We start from the raw sequence: 20,588 nt of genomic DNA on the forward strand, positions 1-20,588 counted from the left end.
ACTTGACAGACAAGGGAGAAACAAGAAATTATATCACTAAACCTTAATTGAGAGATTTACAACAAGAGAGGGTCTGAATGGGGTCAACTGACTAGGCGCCAAATGGCAAAAATATCAACAATAACTGACATGGTACAACATCACCAATCTTTGTATTCAGAGAGAACAACATTCTAGTCTAGTCCATTTTGTCTAGGGACAAAGCCACTTTAAATTAAGATTCAAATAGAAGGTTCTTGTTTTAAGCATGACAAATTTAATGTTACATTGAAGCTATTTGAAATAATTGCAAAAAGAAATCAGTAATCGGGTGATATTTGTGTTCTTTAGATCTCCCTTTGTGGGATTATTGCAGAATTAAAATTTACAAATTCTCACTTGAAAGTGATACTTGATACAAGATTAGCTCTCTGTCATGAACATATAGTACAGCTATTCTACACCAAATGTCAAAATGAAAATGTATTCCCTTTTGTTTTGTTTTTTTATGTGTGTGTGTCCTGAAAGGGGGTCAAAAACTATTCTCAGAGACAACTTACCTGCAGGTGCTCTATGCACTATGATAAATTGAGACATTTTCTTTCGAGGAAAATTTTAATCCTTCACACCCTTATATCAGTATATATATTCTACATACTGTTCACCATACATTTCTGAAGATGCTGACATGGAGAATTTGTTTAACATTCAAGAGCTTCTTAGTTTGTGATCATTTCTTTGATTATTGTGACCTTATTTAATGTTTGATTTAGGAGTGATGTTGTAAGATGGAATTAGATGCTGGTCACTCATAGGTATCAAAGGAATAAGGTGTTATTCTGGTTTTAAGAGGTTGAAGTGACTAGGATTATTGCTGGTTGCCCCTGGGGAAGATGTCACGTCACTGCATTGCAAGTAAATCTTAACATTATTACTTTAGGTTCCCCTGGCAGATTTCCATTATGCAGTAAGTTATACTCCTGCATGGAGAGAGAGGGAGGTTGGAGTAAATTGCCAGATACTCAAGAACAGGGTCGGCCAGGGTTTTTGGGTATTCGGTATTCAGGGGCATTTTAAATCGGGTATACGGTATATTGCAGCTTAAATATGGGTATTCAGTATATCACTTTCTTTGAATTTCAGGTATAAAGTATTCAAAGCTTCGATTATTTTTGGGTATATTTGGAGGAATTTGGGGTATTTTGGGGTATTTTGTCGATTTTTTTTCGGGTATATTGGTATTCCACTACCCCCCCTGGCCGACCCTGCAAGAACACCACATAGTGCAGAGACCCAGGCAGGGCTCAAACCTGGAGGTTATTGGCAAACTGTTAGGAACACCTGCTGAGGAAAATGTGACAAAATGTTAGGTTTTTACTCCAGTTGACAGGTATTCCTTCAATGAGGGGTAATCTAGTAAGGGTTGGAAACTGAGATAAGAAACTGAGACACTCTGTGGCAGTCATGGGCCAGATGGCTTAACCCTTTAACTCCCACAAGTGACCAAGACAGAATTTCTCCTTACAATATCAGTACAATACCAAGCAGACAAGTGATGAGAGTAAAGAAAGTCTTAAAAAGGGGGATTATAGTTGATCCAATACCAAATTCTCCAAACTAACATCACAAGAACTATATGGCAGACAGTAAGGAGAACTACTAATGAGATCTTAGGAGTTAAAGGTAACTTGTAGAGTTGTTCATGGCACTCAGTTTTTGGGGATGAGTAAATTAACAAATAGATTCCAAGTTGTCGTGCGTCTGTTCAGTAATAGATCACAGATGACGTGGAAGTGTGGTAAGAACAAAAAAGTGGCACAGGAGGCGCAGCCGAGTGTGTCACTGATGTTCTTACCACATTTTGATGTCCTCTGTGATCTATTACTGAACAGATGCACAGCAACTTGGAATCTATTTGTTTTATATAATAAAGAATTAAAATATAAGGAAAAAAGTTTTAATGATGATGTCATCTATAGGTCTGTCCTCCAATAGATCATAAGTAAGAACCAATCAGAATGCGTGCATAACTGAGCTTATTATATAAAAAGGAGGTAGAGAGGGAAAATTGTAAGAACTAAGAAGAGAAGAGACAATTCTTTCCTAAAACCTTGCTGAATTTTGCTGGCCCACTTTTTCACTCTTATCATCAGCTACTGACCTCAAATTTGAATGAAGGAGGTACTACACTACCTTTATATCTTAATAGTACACAATAGTGAAATAAACCATAATTTTACTTAACTGACAACTTCATATAGTAAATTGTTAGAACCTACAAATAAAATTTAAAGGTGTAATCTGATTTTCCAGGTGAGAATATTCCTACAAAGGACTATCCTGTAGTAGTGACTGATACTTTCGAAACCTTCGCCAAAGGGAAGTTGAGTTGACTCTGATAATGTGTTCTGCCATGGTGTTGCAATATCAGTCACTAATACCCACAACAGCTCTTCTCAGGACTACTCTATATCTCACCTAGATGATCAAACCTGTTCTTATCCAACAGGTGACATAAATGTAATAACATTGAAAAGCCAAAGAATCATGATTCCTGAGTAGTTGGTGTAACTCCTTTTCTATAGATGTAGGTTCCAGGGTTTGATGGGATCACTGGTGACATCATAACAATTTGTTCTCTAGGCTTTTCTATGGCTGGAGGTCAACTGGAGATCCTTTCAAAGAGGATGGCTAACAGGCAATAGACTACATTTCTATCTGAGGTGATTGTAAATACTGTAACTACCTATAGCTTTTTGTTACGGTTAATTGAAGTTGATCTGTGGCAGCCACGAGCTGTCATATTTAAACAGACATATCATTGTTGCTGCCATTTTCTTAAGCTTACCAGCCAATCAATCTGTCAATCAATCTTAAGATAATGTGACCTTGTTCGACATAAAAATTTTGTCACTCCTAGCAATGAGCAGTGGTGGAACCTTCTAACTTCTAAGGGTGACTAGCATCTAATTTCTCCTTACAATATCATCCCTAAATCTTACAAAGACCTTGATTTTTAAACATTCTTCTTGTCAGCACCTTAAGAATTATATAAAATATGAGATGGAGAATATGCACACTGACGTCAGGGATGAAAAGGGTTAAGATGCTGGGGATTTTAGGAATAAAGAGTACATTGGTAAGTGGAACACATCAGGGGAGAAGCTCTGGTTCTAATAGCATTGTGGAGAACTCGAAATCTTTGGAAAAAATGAAAAAAAACAGTGTAATAAATGTTACAGCAAAAAGTTCACAATGTGCATAATGTCACACTTTAATTAGTCATATTCATTTACAAAGTGTTAATTGTCTGGGAAAAAGAATTCTCAAAATATTGCTTTGTGCTCTAGAAAACTTCAGAATTTTCTTTAAAATAATGAATTAGCAGTAACCTACATGATAATCACTAATAACAAATTCTTGGAGTTGGAAAAAATGGTTACCTGCACTTACAGGTTACTAGTTCACCACAGAACATGAGGTTTGTTTCTATATCCATTTAACTCCCAGGATCTGATTGTTAATTTGCCCCTCTTGCTGTTACACATTTCCTTGTTAATTAGTTACAAGAATTTGGTGTTGGATCAAGACAACAACTTTTGCTTGATAAAGTTTGGGTATTCTCATTATCCGTTTGCTGAATAATGTATTGATGTTATAGGGAGAAGTTATATGTTAATCACCTCTAGCAGTTAAAGGGTTCAGAGAATGAATGATGCAGTGTAGATGAACAAAGCAAAATGTACACCAATTGATAAGGTTTTAATTAAATACTTCAGCTTTCTTAAGGAGTTACATCCAGTTTGATTTGAATGATCATTCAGTTCATATCCTATAAGTATTAAGAGACTCATCTTCACTATGATAATTTGAAACATTAAAGTACCACATAAAACCACTACAACAAACAAAACCATCCTTATATGGAAACATCTGGAATATATATATAATATACACACACTATATATATATATTTATGACCAGCATAATTTTCATATGCATGTATCTGGTATAAAATACATGTACACATGGCATACTGATTTTCCAAGTAAAAATCAGAGAGTTTCTTACTCTGCATTCTATTTACAGCAAGTGTACATGAAATAAATACATCTCTATAACTCAAATACTTATTTTACATCTCCAGCTTTGACATTATATTAAATTTGAGGTAATTCTGATTTCACAATTTCCAGAAATCTTGAAATCTTCTACATTTTATTTGGTCATAGTTACATACTTAGTGATATTTATAGTGTGTCCTTACACCAGGATATATGAAATTCACATTTACAATAGATCAATATATAAAAGTAAAAATATGTATAAAGTTTCTGATAAGAAAATATATCTTATTACTTTCAAAGTCAATAAATGTGTCCAGGTCTTAATTACCCAAGGAAGACTAAAATTCATTTTGGCTGCAATACTGGGATTATCACTGAGCTGTGAAATTGGTCTTGGAATACAGTACTAGGACCTACACTACTTCATTTGACAACTTCCATAAATTATTTGGATGACTTTTTAAAAGTTAAAAATGATTTCCATAGATGAGGCAATTTCTAGTCTTTTTACCTAAAATAATAATAATAATACCCCATCAAGCTTTACTGGAAACTGTAATCTATCAATTGTTATTAACTCTTTAGGGAAAGTTTGGGAATGGCTTGTAATAACTGATGACAGACCAGAGAATATGGGGCAGATCATTGAAAGAAAGTGAATTGGTGACAGTACAAAGATTTTTTCCATCATGCAGCTTGGTAATTTCAGTAACTATACTTGTATATATTATATTCTTCAGAGACCTGGACACAAGACACAACCTTCATAAAATTTTTCATATACATTTAAATGCAATTATAAAATTTTATCAATCACTATTTTAAGTGATTTATTATTTTGTTTCATCTATGGGTTAATGGAAGACTGAGGTACATGTAACATGATGCAAACACACAAAGTGGAATGGAAACGTTGATACCCTCAAAAAAATCCACTTGTCCTGGGATCTTAAATAAGGTATGCAGAAGAAGCTTGGAAATGGAAAATAATGTTGCCATAACCCAAATGTTAGAATTTTGCTTGGTGATGACTGAAGACGATATCATGATAATTGAGGGCAATCTTGAAATAAGACTAAATTAACTGTAAACAATTTCCATGAATGGAGCAACTTGCACTTCATAGGTGCAAAATACTATGTTTCTTATAAAATTCATTGAGTGAAATCTTTTGAGTATAAAATTTGTCTGAAAAAATATGTACAGTAATTAACTACTATCATAGGTGCAAAATACTTTGTTTTTCCTTGATGGAGACAAGGAGTGAAATTTGCTTAGAGATTCTCCTGCATAAGAAGTTCTACGTATGCTATCCTGGAACCAGTTTTGGGATGTCTCTTGAGCAGTTTGCTCTTCAAAGAAATTATCTCTCAATACTAAATGTGACAGCTGTGCTCCATTTCTCACAATGGGAATTGGCTTTGTCTGTATTTCCTCATTTGAATCATCTGTCATGCTTTGCACTTTCCAAGTTGAATCAATAGTTTGCCCATTGAAATCAGGACCTTGTCTCACACCATGTTGCCAGTTGTTATCCCATTCTGTAGTTACTTTTAGAACTGCAACTTCACCTTCATGCTCTGTATTAGTGCTGTTAAAAAATTCTCTGTCATCCTCATTAATTACGGAATGCTTTGTTAGCTTAACATTTGAATCCCTCAAATCTTTCGATTTGGTTCCACTTTGTTTGATCTCTTCACTTTGTACAGTTGTCTCCTGTGGAACTGTGGAGCTGTTTTTCCGTTTGGATCTACCTGACCGCAAAGATCTGGTAGAATTTTGAGATGCATTTGAATTTGCACTGCTCAATCGAGAGCCATTTTTCACCCAGTTCTGAGAAGCATTTGATTTAGCACTGTTAAGCCGAGAGCTACTTTTCAACCAATTTTGGCTGAAGGAACGATGAAGGTCTTTCAAATTTGAGGAAGCAACACTAAGTGCAATCCATGGATCTCTAAGAGCTTGGTCAGCAGTCATCCGTTTACAAGGATCTACTACCAGTAACTTGTCAATAAAGTTCTTCGCTTGTTCTGATACATCCTTCCATGCCTAAGATAGAAAAATAGCAAGTCATTTCATTGATTGCAGGTTGACCACTTCTTAGACTACCTACATTTACGATTATGAACACAACCTAAGGCCAGAACTCATCTCAGTTTATTGAAGGGCATTCTGTAGTATTGCTTGCACATCCTTATTGTGCATAATTTCACACATAAAAAGTTTGTGCACTTTGAGAAATTGCGGTTTTTTCTCTCAGAGCAGAGCTCACCAGAGTGGTAAATTGTCATTCTGTTGCAAATGAACAGGATAACCTATCATTTTTTCATTTTCTTGGAATTAAGCAATGACTTTCTCTCCAGAAAATAAATATAAACCAATTATCAGTGAAGGAAATAGTCATTTTTTCAGAAATGCAAATTTAGCAAGTGTTCCAAAACATGATTGTCATAAAATGACAGGAATTGTGTGGATAATTTTCTTATTCAAAACAAAGACTTGATCTCCTGCTTTTAAGAATACGGAGATTGTAGGTTAAGCTAACCAATATAACTGTGCTGATCAAACAGAACACATGAAATTGTTCATCTTCAGAACTAAACTTTGTTTGATTTCAGCTTGTACATCAGCATGTTGTCACCAATAAAGGGAATCTTTCATTTGCTAATTATTCAGCTTTTGTGCTTTAAACATGACAAATTTTAAACTCAGTGTTGGTGAAAGTGATGTTTATTAACCTCATCCCTTTGGGGTTGAGTAAATGACCACCTCTGTGTCAGCCAGTATCTTTTGACTGTTTAATGCTAGTCTTGTGCTATTTAGCTTTCAAAACAGATGCATTTCGAGTTCTTATGACCTCAGTTTGATATGTCTAAAAGGCATTCTCATCCTTAACGCTTTATCTCCCTGAAGTGATCAACATGAAACTTCTTCCCAGAATCATTACATTATCTAGCAAACAGGTAATGAAAATATTCAAACTAATCAGGTAGTAGTTGTTACCTTGATCTAACAACATGTTCTCATGACTAATTTATGAGGAGGTGTGTAGCAGGTAGAGGATTAGAATTAACAATGAGATCCTGGGAGTTAAGGGGTTAAGTAAACTAATGTAATTGCTTGAACTGTCTTAACTCTCAGACATTCCATGCTCAGGTAAAAGCAAAAGTGACATTCTTGAGATTTAGCAGGTAATGTTACTAGAAAGTAGGTTCACAAGACTCTACCTCCCTCCCTTTTTTTTTTCCCTCTTTTTTTACACAGAGGGGCAACCCTATTTCATGTCTACTCATTTGTCTGGGAAATTGTATTGAACTTTATGTTCAGAACTAATCTTGTTGAAAAATTGTTGCAGAACAGTTTCCATAGTTTGTAATTTTCATACCTAGAAAAATACGATCATTTTTTTAAAAATCAAATGGGGTTAAACACCCCAAAGGTTAATGTAAATACACACAGAAATGTCAATGTCCAAAACCACTTTCAATCATATACCTTACTCCAAGATATTACCCAGTTGAGAACTGTATTAAGTAGACAATTGTGGGACTTGCTAGTGTCTGCTCAATGCAGGTTCCAATTGTTGTTCCATGATCACTTGGTAACTTATCCATTATAGCATTACACATACATTTTGAATACTTCATTAAATAACTTGTGTGGTGCCCACTTTCTTCTTTGTGTACAATCTGATTTTATGGATTGCTATCATGAATTTGATGCAAGCATGGTTGGAGAAGAGTAAGTAAGTTTGTGTTTCCCTTATCTAAGTTTTTGGTTTTGCATGCCTTGTTGACACAACAGGCTCTAGTGCACTGTAAACAATTTAAGTAATGTGACATGAACATAAACTGAAACTGAAATTGCAACAAAGATAAAATCTTTAGCCCTACCTATTGCAGTGTCTGCTTAACACAGGTGGCAGGAAAAGGGATCAATTTTAGTGTGCACTTTTTCTCATGGCTAGTTTATTTACAGAAAATATGGCAGAGGACAAAGGCAGGACTGGCTGGTGTCTGCTTAGTACGAATTTTATTATATTTGGTTAAAAAAAAAGAGAATACTTATTAGGTTGTAAAAGCTGTTAATTTGCCAATGTGAATGGAGGATTTATTACTAAATTTCTGACAAATCTTCATGTATGTACCATTTGTAGATAAGGGGGAGGGGGAGGAACTGACCTCACAACTTCTAAATGAGTAAAATATTTGATGACAAGATTAGTCAAGCTGTAAACATAGAAAATATACTTGTGGCTAGAAAACATTGCAATTAAAACTAAATGAGTGTTAGAGTTGAAGGAGCTGGGTGACATGCAAAAACAAAAAAACAAAAAATTAACAGTGTAAGACATCAAAACTGTTGGTAAAGGATGCAGTAATAACCATCTATTTTTTGTTAATATGTCTGTGAATAGCATTGCCATCAGAATGGTGGAACTTGAGTAAATTTTGTTTGAACAGCTTCAAGTTCCATTGCCTAGCCCTTTCACAGTTTGGTTGAGAATGATAAGAATGTTGCTGTGAGGCAAATAGATTTCCAAGCTGGAACACTCACCAAACAAGATAAGAGTTATGTTTCTGGAAAATTTGCCATCACACTTTCTTGATTTACAATATCGCTATATCATCTTTGACCCAGGAAGCATTAGCCCTAGCATTTGAGTTTGTAAAATCTCCTTGTGCACTGCCTCTAGACAACAATCTTTGAGGAAAAAAATACTATCAACCTGTTCACACATGTATATCATTCTTAGAACTGTAGCAGTTTCATTTTGGAGAAAACTTTGCATGATCTGAACAAAATTTACCCGTATGTAATGCTAAAATTGGATTATTCAATAAGATGCAGTGCTTAATACCACTATATGGTGACAAAGACCATGAATAAGATTTCCAGGCTTAATGTATATAATGATATATATATTTATATATATATTTATTCTTTTAGAGGTGTGTTCAAAAATTTCAGCCCCTTACTGTTTTTACCAAGATAAAATGATAATCATGTGAACTGGATAAACATTTCAGAGAGCATTGGTCTCATGGCCTCAATCTATCATTGGCATGAAAACACCACATGTCTATAACCTCCTGATCATGGGCAGATACAACATATTTCAAATTTTTATTTAGCAACATACCTCAAGGGACTTAAGGTTTTCCCATATACTGGGTGTGTTACAACTGTATAAATTTTATTGCCGGTAATGATTCCTTCCATACGACAAATATATAAGTTTCATGATTCTTTAAGTTCCTTTCTTAATGAAATTTTCCTAATCTTATTTAGAATTTAAAAATAAACATCACAGAGCAGAGGTTTTTCAGTCTTGCAACTCAAAATTAGACCAAAATCATACTTCATTTAATTCTGACGACAATTTTAGAGCAGTTTGTGCTCAAATATCATCTAACATGTATTATCTAAAAATTAAGACTTGAAACACAATACTGTTCTAACATTCAGTAACATCCACCCACTTCAAAATGTAAAGAAAATTCTTTACAATACTTACGATATTTTATTGTGGTTTTGGTTTGCCCTTGTGGCTTGCATTATATCAACTCACTACAGCTTGGTTTGCATTTATTCATTAAAAACTTTATAATATATCACAGACATTGTGATCAGTTCTTAAGGGGTTAAGAAATCTACTGTGCTTAACTTACTGATTTGTACTTTGACCACACAGCCACTCTCACGTGTCATTCAATTATGAAACAGTCCTTATTTTCTTTCTTTCTTAAACACAGTTTAGATATTGGATTAGTGTGGTTGTGTCAAAATAATATAACTGTTACCTGTTCAATTGACCTTACCAATGAAACACTCTTTAAGAATCTTAGTGAAAAACACTGAAAAGCCCCTCTGCTGTATTCTCTATATTCTCCTAAAACCATACTCATTCATATTAGACCAATAGTAAAAGGCAAAGAACATGTGACAGGTGATACATGGATAATTACTCTGTATTTTTACACAGCCATGCACTCTATTGTAAGAAACTCTTAACAATAAATTGATCTCAAAGGAAATATTAACTAGCAGTTTTCTTTGTCACAAACTTGAAGATGAAATGTTAACATGTTAAATGTTAATTCTTTGATGACTAATTTTCCATTGTCTCCCAACAGCAAGCGCTAGCTAACTAACAAAGATGCAAAATGAGAAGCATCTGTAGTCCTTAAGGATTGATCACGACAAATAGAGAAATAAGGAGCATTTCTAAAAGCTGATCATATCCTAGATGCTCAAAGATCATTCAAGCAAGATATATGTCAAGGATATAGGTGATAGTTTTGGCTTACAACCAATCCTCAATTTCTTGGCTACACTCCCACCAAATTCAATATCAGTTGAATCTCCGATGATGCCTTCTGGAAATTTCCCTTATAAGCGCAGAATCTGGAATGGTTGGGGAACACTGAAATCTGCAAATGTCCGTGATTTTTACAACACATAAAAATAGCCTTGGCCCTCTTTTGTTATCATCATTTTAGTTAAATGTTTGTTTGACAAGTTGCGCTCCCCTGAGTTTGGATGCTTATCACAGTTTCTCATGAAATGCCCAAGAGTGCATTACCCTGAGTTTCCAATGTTATGTATTTTCATATGAATAGATTGCATTGCGCCTTTCTTAAATCGCATGTTTAGTTATGAAGTTGAATATAGTGATCATGAATATTTAGAGAAAGGATATGCTCCCTAAATACTTTCATATCTTTGTTTACACACCTGCAGATTCTTTTGCAGATTTGATGGCTGAAATACTTGGCATCCTTTGAGTTCAACCCATGATAAAAGGTAGTTCAAAGAAGTAACAAGTCAAATTTACTTTAGAATAGAAGGGCAATATTTTTTCAGAGAGTTTGGATGTTGTTTGACCTTGTATTAAGCTTCTCAAAAAAAACGTCTCTGAGTTATAAGGAAATGATGAGTCCACAGGCATGCTTTGTAAGGGGTGCATCTTTATGAAGAATCACAGAAACTAACCTTAGTATTCTTGGAATTAAGGCACTGGAGTTTTAGGAATTTATTTCAGTGGGTCCTTGTTGAAGACTCAGGTCTCACATGTTTTTACTTAAGAATTGGTTTCCATTGGGAAAATAATTATGAATATATGTTTAGTGAGTCCACTTAATTTAATTTGTGTGTTAAGTGTCCAGATACTTTATTGATATACATCCACTGAATGCCTATTAGTGAGTTAAACAATATTTGTTGCTAAATATAGGTCTTGTTATTGGGCCAATTACCTGGTTTCAGACGTGTTCGCAACACATTAGTAGGACGAATTTGAATTAAAATCCACTGTTGGATGATTCTGAGGTGGGAGGTTTAATTTGAATAATGTAATCTAATTTTTCGTGAACAAATGTATACTAACAAAATGCTATCTCCCATCTATCATTTTGAAAGATTTCGTACCTGAAGTTATTGATCCTAATACGATTTAGATATAACAAAAGGACTTTACACTACACGTTGCCTAATACCGGGAAATCCCTTAAATTTGGTTATATTATGAAGCACATTACATGACATAGCTTTTAGCTTGAAAACCTTGCACAAATGGTCTAAATGTTACGATAAATAACAACAAAATGGTCTCGAATAGCTGAAATGTAAACAGTGTTCCGTATTCGAGCGAATGTTTCTGACGATAGCACTAGACCGCAAACAAGCGTAGGGTTCGCCGCAAAATGACCGGAATGTTTAGGGATCATGAAGGCCACCCCAAACGCCCTATTCAGCGACCTGCACGGAAAAGAGAAAGGCAGATTCGCAACAGGTGAACAATGCCTTAACTATGGAGCCGCGGTCGCTTTACGATTGAAGGCTGGCAGCGAAACCAAATAACTTACATAATCACAGGAAATACAGTATAACGTTCTGTTTCACGTTTCGATGTCAGGAACATTTCCGAGAGTTTAAATCAAGCACGAGTGCCGGCATCTCTTATTACCAAGTTGCTCGTAACATTTTTATAACTACAGGAAATCATCTCTTTTGCCCTCGATCGAGCCTCTAAAGAAACAGTTATTACATTCAACAAAGAAACCGAACGTTCCAGACCCAAGAAACAATTGTTCTTCGCACCAAGCGCACAGACAATAGATCTCTTTTCCACTTGATTTCAAACACAAAATTGAACAAAATAAAGTTTAGAAGATAATTTGTTTTTTTTCCTTTTCAATAAAACAATTATGCGCTGAGGGTGATTCTATTCAAAGAAAGCTAATTATAGAGGTCACTGTCCTACAGATCGCGGCAAGCGAATTTGCATTGTGTAAGAACAAAGAAGATAACTTGGCATAGCATTTGACGCACGAACGCGCTAAGTTTGGCCAGAATTACTTTATAATAAGAGCTTTTCAAAGAATAACTACGGTAACAATCGTCACAAGATGATTTCTGCTTACGCTAATACACGGATTACAATATCCGAACAAGAAAACCCTGTCAGAGGACAAAAGATCTTTGAAACCTTGCCAGAGAAAATCGATCGTAACTGATACCGCTACATCGAGTTACCGTTTCATTGTAGGGCAGGTTACAAACACGAATTTTCCCACAGTGTTATCCTTACTATTGTAAAGAGTTTCCGTAAAACCGAACAACTTAGTTACCGGCGAAAACGCTTAACCTGATTACCATAACACATCAGGAGAAATCGAGAGCGATCAACAAACCACTAAGATCAATCAACAAAGCGCTATCATGCATGTATGTACACAAGCCTACTCACCTCACTGATATACGAATACTTTGCCTTCAAAATTGCATGATACATCCTCGTACGATTCTCGTCTGAAAATGGCATTTCTCCGCTCAAAAGAATGTGCGTGATAACCCCGATAGCCCACATGTCTACTGCATTTGTATACGGTTGCCTCTTGAGTATTTCTGGTGCAATGTACTCCGGTGTTCCGCAAATTGTATCCATTGTCGCGCTGTCGGAGTTTTGAAAAGCGCTCGAAAATCCGAAGTCGGTAATCATGATTTTGGAATCGTTTCCAGGGTGATAGTACAATAAATTTTCCGGCTTCAAATCACGATGAGTTATTCCAAGAGAATGTAAATAACTAACTCCCTCTAGTACCATAATAAGGACTCGAGTAGCATCGTGTTCGGTAAAAGATCCCCGACAAACGATGCGATCCAAGAGTTCACCGCCTGTTGCGAGCTCCATAACCAGATAGATCCTCTCTGGACACTCAAAAACTTCATACAGTTGAACAATGTAATCGTGCTTCACCTTTCTTAGAACAGCAACTTCGGACTCGAAGCTGTCTTTACCACCACGAACCTTTATCATTTTGATCGCGTAAGGTTGTTTTGTTTCCTTATGTTCAACACGGACGACTCTACTAAATGAACCTCTTCCTATGAGCGCTTTGATCTCATATTTCTCCGTGACAACAGCATCAAAGCTAAGCTTTCCTTCAAGGACACGTCCTCTCTTTGGCTTTTTCTCAGAGTTTTTCCCCTTTTCATTGTTGACTAATTCTTTGCACCCCACTTCACGTGATGCTTCGTTCAGCTTGCTCGTCTTGACACAGTCTTCATCATCGAGCTTCTTGCTGTGGTTGCAACCCATGATTAAACTGCAAAGTTCTTCGGTCTAATAACAGCGCACTTCTGCGACGCATCACACATAACACTGGTGAGAATAAACGCAATCAAGGATGAGGACGAACGACTACTCTTAAACCCACGGCACCTCACGGCAGGTCTCGCTCTGTTTATCCAGTGCAGTGTGGAAACATGTCATGCGTCACTGCATACCGATAGCTCCGCGAATCGCGCGCGTACAACGCGCGGGGCCAATCAGGAGGGAGCGTACCCGTAGAGAGGCCAATCATTTTACAGTACAGTATCTAAATTCGTTTAATATTTGTCAATCAAATCCAATCAATTCCCCCGGGAGTCCATGTAAACCAATCAGACTTTCAAAATCCTTATTCAAACACTGACCCCTAAAAACTGAACCAAGTTAAAGCTTGTCAAAACTGCCCTTACGCAGACCTCACACCAAGTTCAGACATAATTAACCGGGCATTTCAGCCGTCAATGAAGAGTCTTTAATCGATGCAGAACGAAGTTTAGTCCATGCTCGCTTCAGTTTCGATTCACGAGCACATCGATCTTGTTACTCGATCAGAAGTTGACACTAACCTGATCACTGTACTGCCGTCCCGGCCTTGAGGTCCCCGACGGCTGAGCTCCGCGTCTCTTGTTTTTACCGCGTTTTTCCACGTTTTTGTTGTCATCCGTCCGTCTGTTTGCATTTCGTTTTCTAACCGTGAGTATGTTACCCTGACAGATGTTTGTTTTGTCTCTTGTGCGAAGGTAACATCCGTATTCTATTTACAAATGCTCTGATTTCCTGATTAAAAATGTTTTAATAGACATGCTGTCGGCCTTCGTAGAACTTTGGAACTTACATGTTAACTGTCCTAGGAGTGCTGTGATGATTTAAACTTCCCTTTTACCCAATGCCCCACTTAACATATAACATTGCTCGCTAAAAATTCTAATCAATTCTTAGGCTAGGAAAACAAATTACTCTTTCTTGTAGAACAAATAATCGTGGAGTTAATTGCATATGTGATGTTATAGAAATTAAAGATTTTTTTAGAAAGACATTTTGTGCGCTCGATGGATTTCTTTTTCCATGCAAGAATATTCAATATATTTGAAAGAGATTGAATTGAGCGACATTTTCAAAATTCCTATTTTGAAACTACATATTGTGGCCCGTTCCTCGCTCAAATTCAACATCTATTTGCCTTAAGCTTAGTCAGAATAGTCTAGGTAAAACCTGCATAGTAACATAGAAACTTGACCACATCTGTAAGTGAAGAAGTTTTCAAATGTTTCAGTGGGCCGCACAGCTTCTCTATGCAGGTTCTCTAGTACAGTCAACGTAACTTTCGTCTTAAAAATCAATTTTTCTTTTATCCGTCTTCAAAATGAAGTCCAAAGTTTCAAATTTATTTTAATGACGGATGAAACAAATTGAGAAAAGTAAGATAAAATGGTGTTAGTTCCTCTTGCCAAGTTTTTTGGGAGGATGAAGTGCGCTTCAGGAAAGGAGAAGTAGAAGAATTAAACGATGTATATTTAGGAGAATGTAACATTATAGCGGACATTTTGAGTACGCCGAGTTTCTCTTTTTAGTTCCACTCAGAATGAGAATAATGATTTGACTTTCAGTAACGAACAAGGGGAACTATCGAATGGCGGACTTTGAACCGTTATGCAACGTTAAGTTAACCTTATGTAACCGGTTATCAGGCACTCGTCGAGTGTTCTCGGAGGAGGTTCCGGACTGTAGATACAACAACTCAGTCTTGTAATACTCAAAATGCACTGGGAATACTTCCTGTAAGTTTTCAAAATAATTTAACCAAAAGTTGCATTTCACGTTTAGAAGTACGGCGTGTAATCAGCATGACTGCGGGCATTTGATTTGAGTAAAATCTATTGTTTTTGGCTGGCTCTTTATGTTGCAGTTTTAGGGTAAAGAAATTTTTGAATCTTTCTAAGAGATCTAAGGATTCAAAAACTTTTTCTTGTTAGTTTTGAAGAGCGTTAGCAGCAGTTTTGGATCTGAACGATTGTGGTAATTCCTGATGCTCTGCTTTCCATGTCGTTCAGCCTGTGGAATGCTTCCGGTGGTTTTTCCAGCTTTTTCATACATATTTGGACCGCGACCCTAAGAATTTGAGACACTTGTTTGCTGTTCTTGGAAGGTAACCAGCTCCTGAGGGACTTAGTAAAGTCAGTTCCACCCTGTAAAGATCGGATCATTTTTCGCGCGAACCAGCTTCTCCACCTCTCCTCTGCAACGCGAATGAACGCGCAACTTCCACGCGACTGAACGATCCGCGCGAGCGCCTCAGTCTTTCGACCACGGTTTGCGTAAGACTGACCGGGGTGACGTTGGTGTTCTCTTAAAGATTTGACAGATTTGTTTTGAAAAATAAGCGAATACGCCGGATGGACTTGTCTTTAACATGCACTCGAACAGGAAACTTCTTGCAAGTAAAGTAATTTTTGAACTCTTCAATGTACGAAGTACAAGCACCTACGCGTATGCATATTGTCGAACTGAGGTTCAAAGACCTAGAAGAATTCAACAATTATTATTTCAAACAGACAGCAGACTCTTAGTCCCATGTGAAACTCCATCTTTTGTGAGTTAGCTATCGAGGGGAAGATTCTTATTACTAATAACTTCTGAATATCCACCTGTATTTTCGTGTAAATGTAGTTTATCTGTTTATATGCGGTAACCCGCCTACAAGTTTTGTTTACATGCTTAGGATTTGATTCCACACGGAGCTTCCGCCAAAATAAAGTTGCCGGCTTGTTGTCGAGAACAGAAATACTTCAGTTTTGACGAGTAAGGTAAGTTTTGCTTTTCTTATGCAGAAGTGGAGCACAAGAGCATGGCGGAGTGAGTTCCCACACGAGGGGTCGCAGAACACAATCATTGAAAATATATTCGGTGAATTCACAATGAAGCCTCTCTCCCTCCCCGTATGCTATTTTTGTAAAACAAATTCCAAATGTCACCGGAACTTATTAATCTAAATACATAAAAGGTTAGATGTTATTCGGCTATCGTTTTCGTAGCTTGCATTCTCAGGCTTTCTGCACGAAATGACTTTCAACCCATTTTTTCCTTTAAAACTTCTTTTACCGCCGAAGGTGTATAAGGTTTATGTCTGCATTATTCAGCTTTACAGTTTTGTGTTCGAATTTAAGTGGTAATGCAATAGTCAGACATTCGTAGTTGGCAAGGATAGTAGGGAATTGTGGCCGAGAGGTCACTAGGAGGTGGCCCCTGTTTTTAATCGGATACCAAGATGTGTTATCGCGCGTTATATGAACTGACGTGTCCGGTTGAGCACCGATCAAAACTAGCAGATATCCACATTCTTTTCGTATTGCTACTTTGAATTGTGGACGCGATCCAGGTACATATAAAAAAAGTCTTAAAACAAAATGACATTGACTCAAAAGTATGCGTAAATGGATCGTGATGTCAGTTTGCATAGAAGAATGAAAATGAAAGACAAAAAACCCGCACTGTTACCTGTTGGTTATCTAGCCGACGCTTGTTTTCTTAGCATGCATTTCTAACTCAAGTACTTCCGTAGCACAACATTAATGTCAATTGAAAATATTTTTCAACTCTTTTCCCGGGGAAATTTGGTTTATTTTCTTCCCCTGATTCTGCAACAATTTATCCATTTAAGGTCAACATGAACAGATGAATGTTTCACTGATATTTATTTTATAGTGAGGTCACTGATTAGCAATTCAGTATTGTTTCATTACAATATTCCTTTTTTTGCCATCGATCCTTCATCGGCTCCTAAGTTCTCACGGTATAGGCCCGTCCGTATTCCAAGAAGAGGCATTTATGTCTAGTAAATAAATTTAAAAATGAAGGTTTCCGAACACAGTACAAAACTCATTTACCTTGAATAACGTTAGACGCTGATTTTGCGTGTATTGTATTTTTACTGAGGCATTTTCGGCGCGCAAATTTTTACGTTTTCGATTCAGTGAAACACGCCTTTTATGGTCGACTTGGAGGGATTCCACCTTTTGTAAAGAAAGTCGACTGCGCGATCGCTCGGAAACACACCTTTTAAGATCGACTTCGATGGATTGAATCATTGTAACTTTTGCCAAGAAAGTCAACGACGCAATCGGTCGATGTCAGCAAGTACCCTCTTCCGTGTACTATATTTCGCGTAAATTGGGTGATTTTCCCTAATGTCTGGCTCGCAGAAGGGGGGTTTCGTAGTAATAATTGTAAAAAAACATCGCGTAGGCCTATTTCAATGTGAGCACTGTACGCGCAGGTATTTCATGCACTCAGCAGCTGTCCATCTAGAACAATTTTTTTAACTTTTTTTTTTCAATAATGAATCGAAGAGTTTACATGATAATGAAGCGCCAGTCTCGACTCTCCCTTTGTACTCAGTCATTGGTCTTTTAATTTCAGTGTGTGGTATAGGCCATGTATGGTTTACGAATCTGTCCCTGCTGGAAGCATTGGAAACTTCTTGTTACACAGTGTTTTCTTATTAGAAAGTTATGCTTTACCTTTTCCGTCGTAATTAAAAAATTGAAAAAAAGCAAAAAAAAAAAACAATGAAATAAATTTTTTTGTTTGCACTTTGCACTCTAGGTTGGCCCATAAGGTTGGTCCGGCATAAAAATGTAAGCTAAAGCAAGAACCGAAATGTTATGGTATGGTTTGTTTTGTTTTGTTTTTTTCTTTTCTTTGTTTTTTTTTGTTTTGTTTTTTCGGATTTAAGGCATGAACTCAAAGTTCACTCGTAGTATTTTAATCTGCAGTCTTGTTTCCCAATTGAATCCTATTTCACTCTTGAGAAACAACTTCATTGCCACAGAAAACCTCTCTTTTCAATTGTTTAGTTGACTTAAAAAGAAGGTTTACAACTCTTCATAGTCTGATAGAAGTTACGACGCCAGCTATTTTCAGTCTTGAATAATTGAATCTATTTTCTAAGTGGAAGGATCCGTTTGTGGCCCGACAGTTGTCGCCAGACGGGTAGGAAATATTGCTGGCAGATTTCTGCGTGGAAGGTCATTCTTGAATATGAAAGGTTGCCGAATTCGGCATCCGTTTCTAAAACCTGTCATATGGACGTGCTTTGAACTGTTTTTGGCATTCAGTCAAGAAGATGTTGCTTGAATCCTTTTTATTTTTCCTCAGTAAAAATAGCTTGCCGCCTTGTTGTTCTTCCCAAAACGTGACAAAAATTATTTTTCTAAAGAAGGCACCAATCCTTGATTTTAATTTCGTTAGAATTACAATGTTGCTAAAAGGGATTTGACTGTATGGCTGTTTTTTCTTAAGTTTTTATCTGTTTCCTCGATCGATCTCATTGACGCCTTTCAATGGAGTGAAATCAGTGAAGGAGAAAATTGTAGGTGGCTTAGTTTTCTTGCTCGAGGCGTACACCGGTAAGGTCGGAAGTTTATAATTATTGTTATCATTCCAGTGGAAAATGAAACGAAGGATTTTTAAAAGTGGTTTGGCACCGGAAATGGAAGGCGTGCGTCATGTTGTGGTGTTCTCAGGGGTGGGTTTGGCAACTATTATACCACTGCTTATGCAACAATAACTGTCGGCGTCAGCGATGCTTCGTGTTGTTTCAAATTGAAAAACTGTTTTTATCAAAAATTTATATTTTTGCGATTTGAGAGTTACCTACTCGATTTCTGTAGAGAATCGAAACTTTGATCTGAAGCAAGCAATCGCCATTCGCGTTTTCCCGCTCGGTTGGGAACCTTTATCCATTGTCTCATTCAATCTACTGTTTTTTTTTTAATTATGATAATAATATTATGAGTACTTAGATGGCACTTTTTCCAATAGAATTTCGCTTTCAAAATATTTGAAAAATGCTTTCTTGGCGTTAAAAAGGGTATTCATAAATTACTGCCCCACACTGGAACGTTTAATGATCGTGATCCCGCTGTTACACACACTTTCGTAAAAGACTTCACCCCTGCTTCTTCAACATGGACACAGTGGAATAGAAATTCCAGAAGCTTGGGTGCTCACGATAAAAGGAGCTGTGGGAGAGCACATCTCGGATATGCGCGCAATCACAGCTGTGAAAACTAGCAAATCACACAGCCAAGCATAACGCTCCTTAAGATGAAGCGATAACAGAAAAAATTGTAACTAGAACGATAGGAGAAATAGCAATAGAGGTGGTTGCAGCCTTAGTGGAAGTAAGACTACTCTTGGTAGTAGCAGCAGTAGCGATAATTTTGATGATTTGCCGCCAAAAGTTAATCTTGTTATGCGATGTTTCGTAAATTCAACGACTTATTCCGAACTCGTTCTAGAATGCAAAGTGATAAAAAAAGGTGTTTCATCAGTCCAAGAGCAGGGATCCACCTATGATTGGCCAGTTCCTGTTACCGTTATTTTCTGACGTATATGAAAAGCTAAGTTGTTTGCTGTTATAGTTCAAATATGGAACCCTACACTTTCGTGCGATCTTACGTTCATATCTAAGATTATACCCAGGACGAAGACGGTCCCGTGAGCTAGTAACAATGATGACATGAGTAAAATCAAAACATATTTTGAAATTGAAAATTTTGTTATTTTTTTATACGTATGATAGTTGAAGTACTGTTCAGTTCTTCTTTATAAAATTCACGCCTAGTGGCGACTTACAAATGTGCAGGGGAAAATGCTTACAATTTGGTAGAACTTTCAAATGTGGTAATTTTAATTAGGCCCAGTCACGCTTAGATCTGCAGATACGTGTAAAAGTTTTGGAGCGAGTAATTTTTCATGCACGTGTACGTGGCTAGGACTATAGAGGTTAAATGTGAAGTAGAAATACACCTCTTTACTGTGTTTAGTTGTTTCTTAATACGGATGTTGAAGTATCCTCCCTACGACACGAAGGTTTCCCATATCTCCTCCTTCTACTCGATTCATTCTGAACTTCGACTCGCTAC

General features: G+C 36.7%; 1 protein-coding gene across 1 annotated transcript; it reads right to left on the reverse strand.

The window, feature by feature from the left end:
• Positions 1–3,722: 3,722 nt before the first annotated feature.
• On the reverse strand, positions 3,723–13,828 carry LOC113667094 (serine/threonine-protein kinase H1). The gene is made up of 2 exons (XM_027182895.2): positions 12,799–13,828; positions 3,723–6,095 (listed from the first exon to the last, which is right to left on the reverse strand). The coding sequence occupies exons 1-2, from the start codon at positions 13,648–13,650 to the stop codon at positions 5,256–5,258; spliced, it is 1,692 nt and encodes a 563-aa protein (XP_027038696.2). The 5' UTR covers positions 13,651–13,828; the 3' UTR covers positions 3,723–5,255.
• Between the last annotated feature and the right edge of the window lie 6,760 nt (positions 13,829–20,588).

Source organism: Pocillopora damicornis, chromosome 3, assembly GCF_964200805.1.
Source record: "Pocillopora damicornis chromosome 3, jaPocDami1.2, whole genome shotgun sequence".
Lineage (NCBI taxonomy): Eukaryota > Metazoa > Cnidaria > Anthozoa > Scleractinia > Pocilloporidae > Pocillopora > Pocillopora damicornis.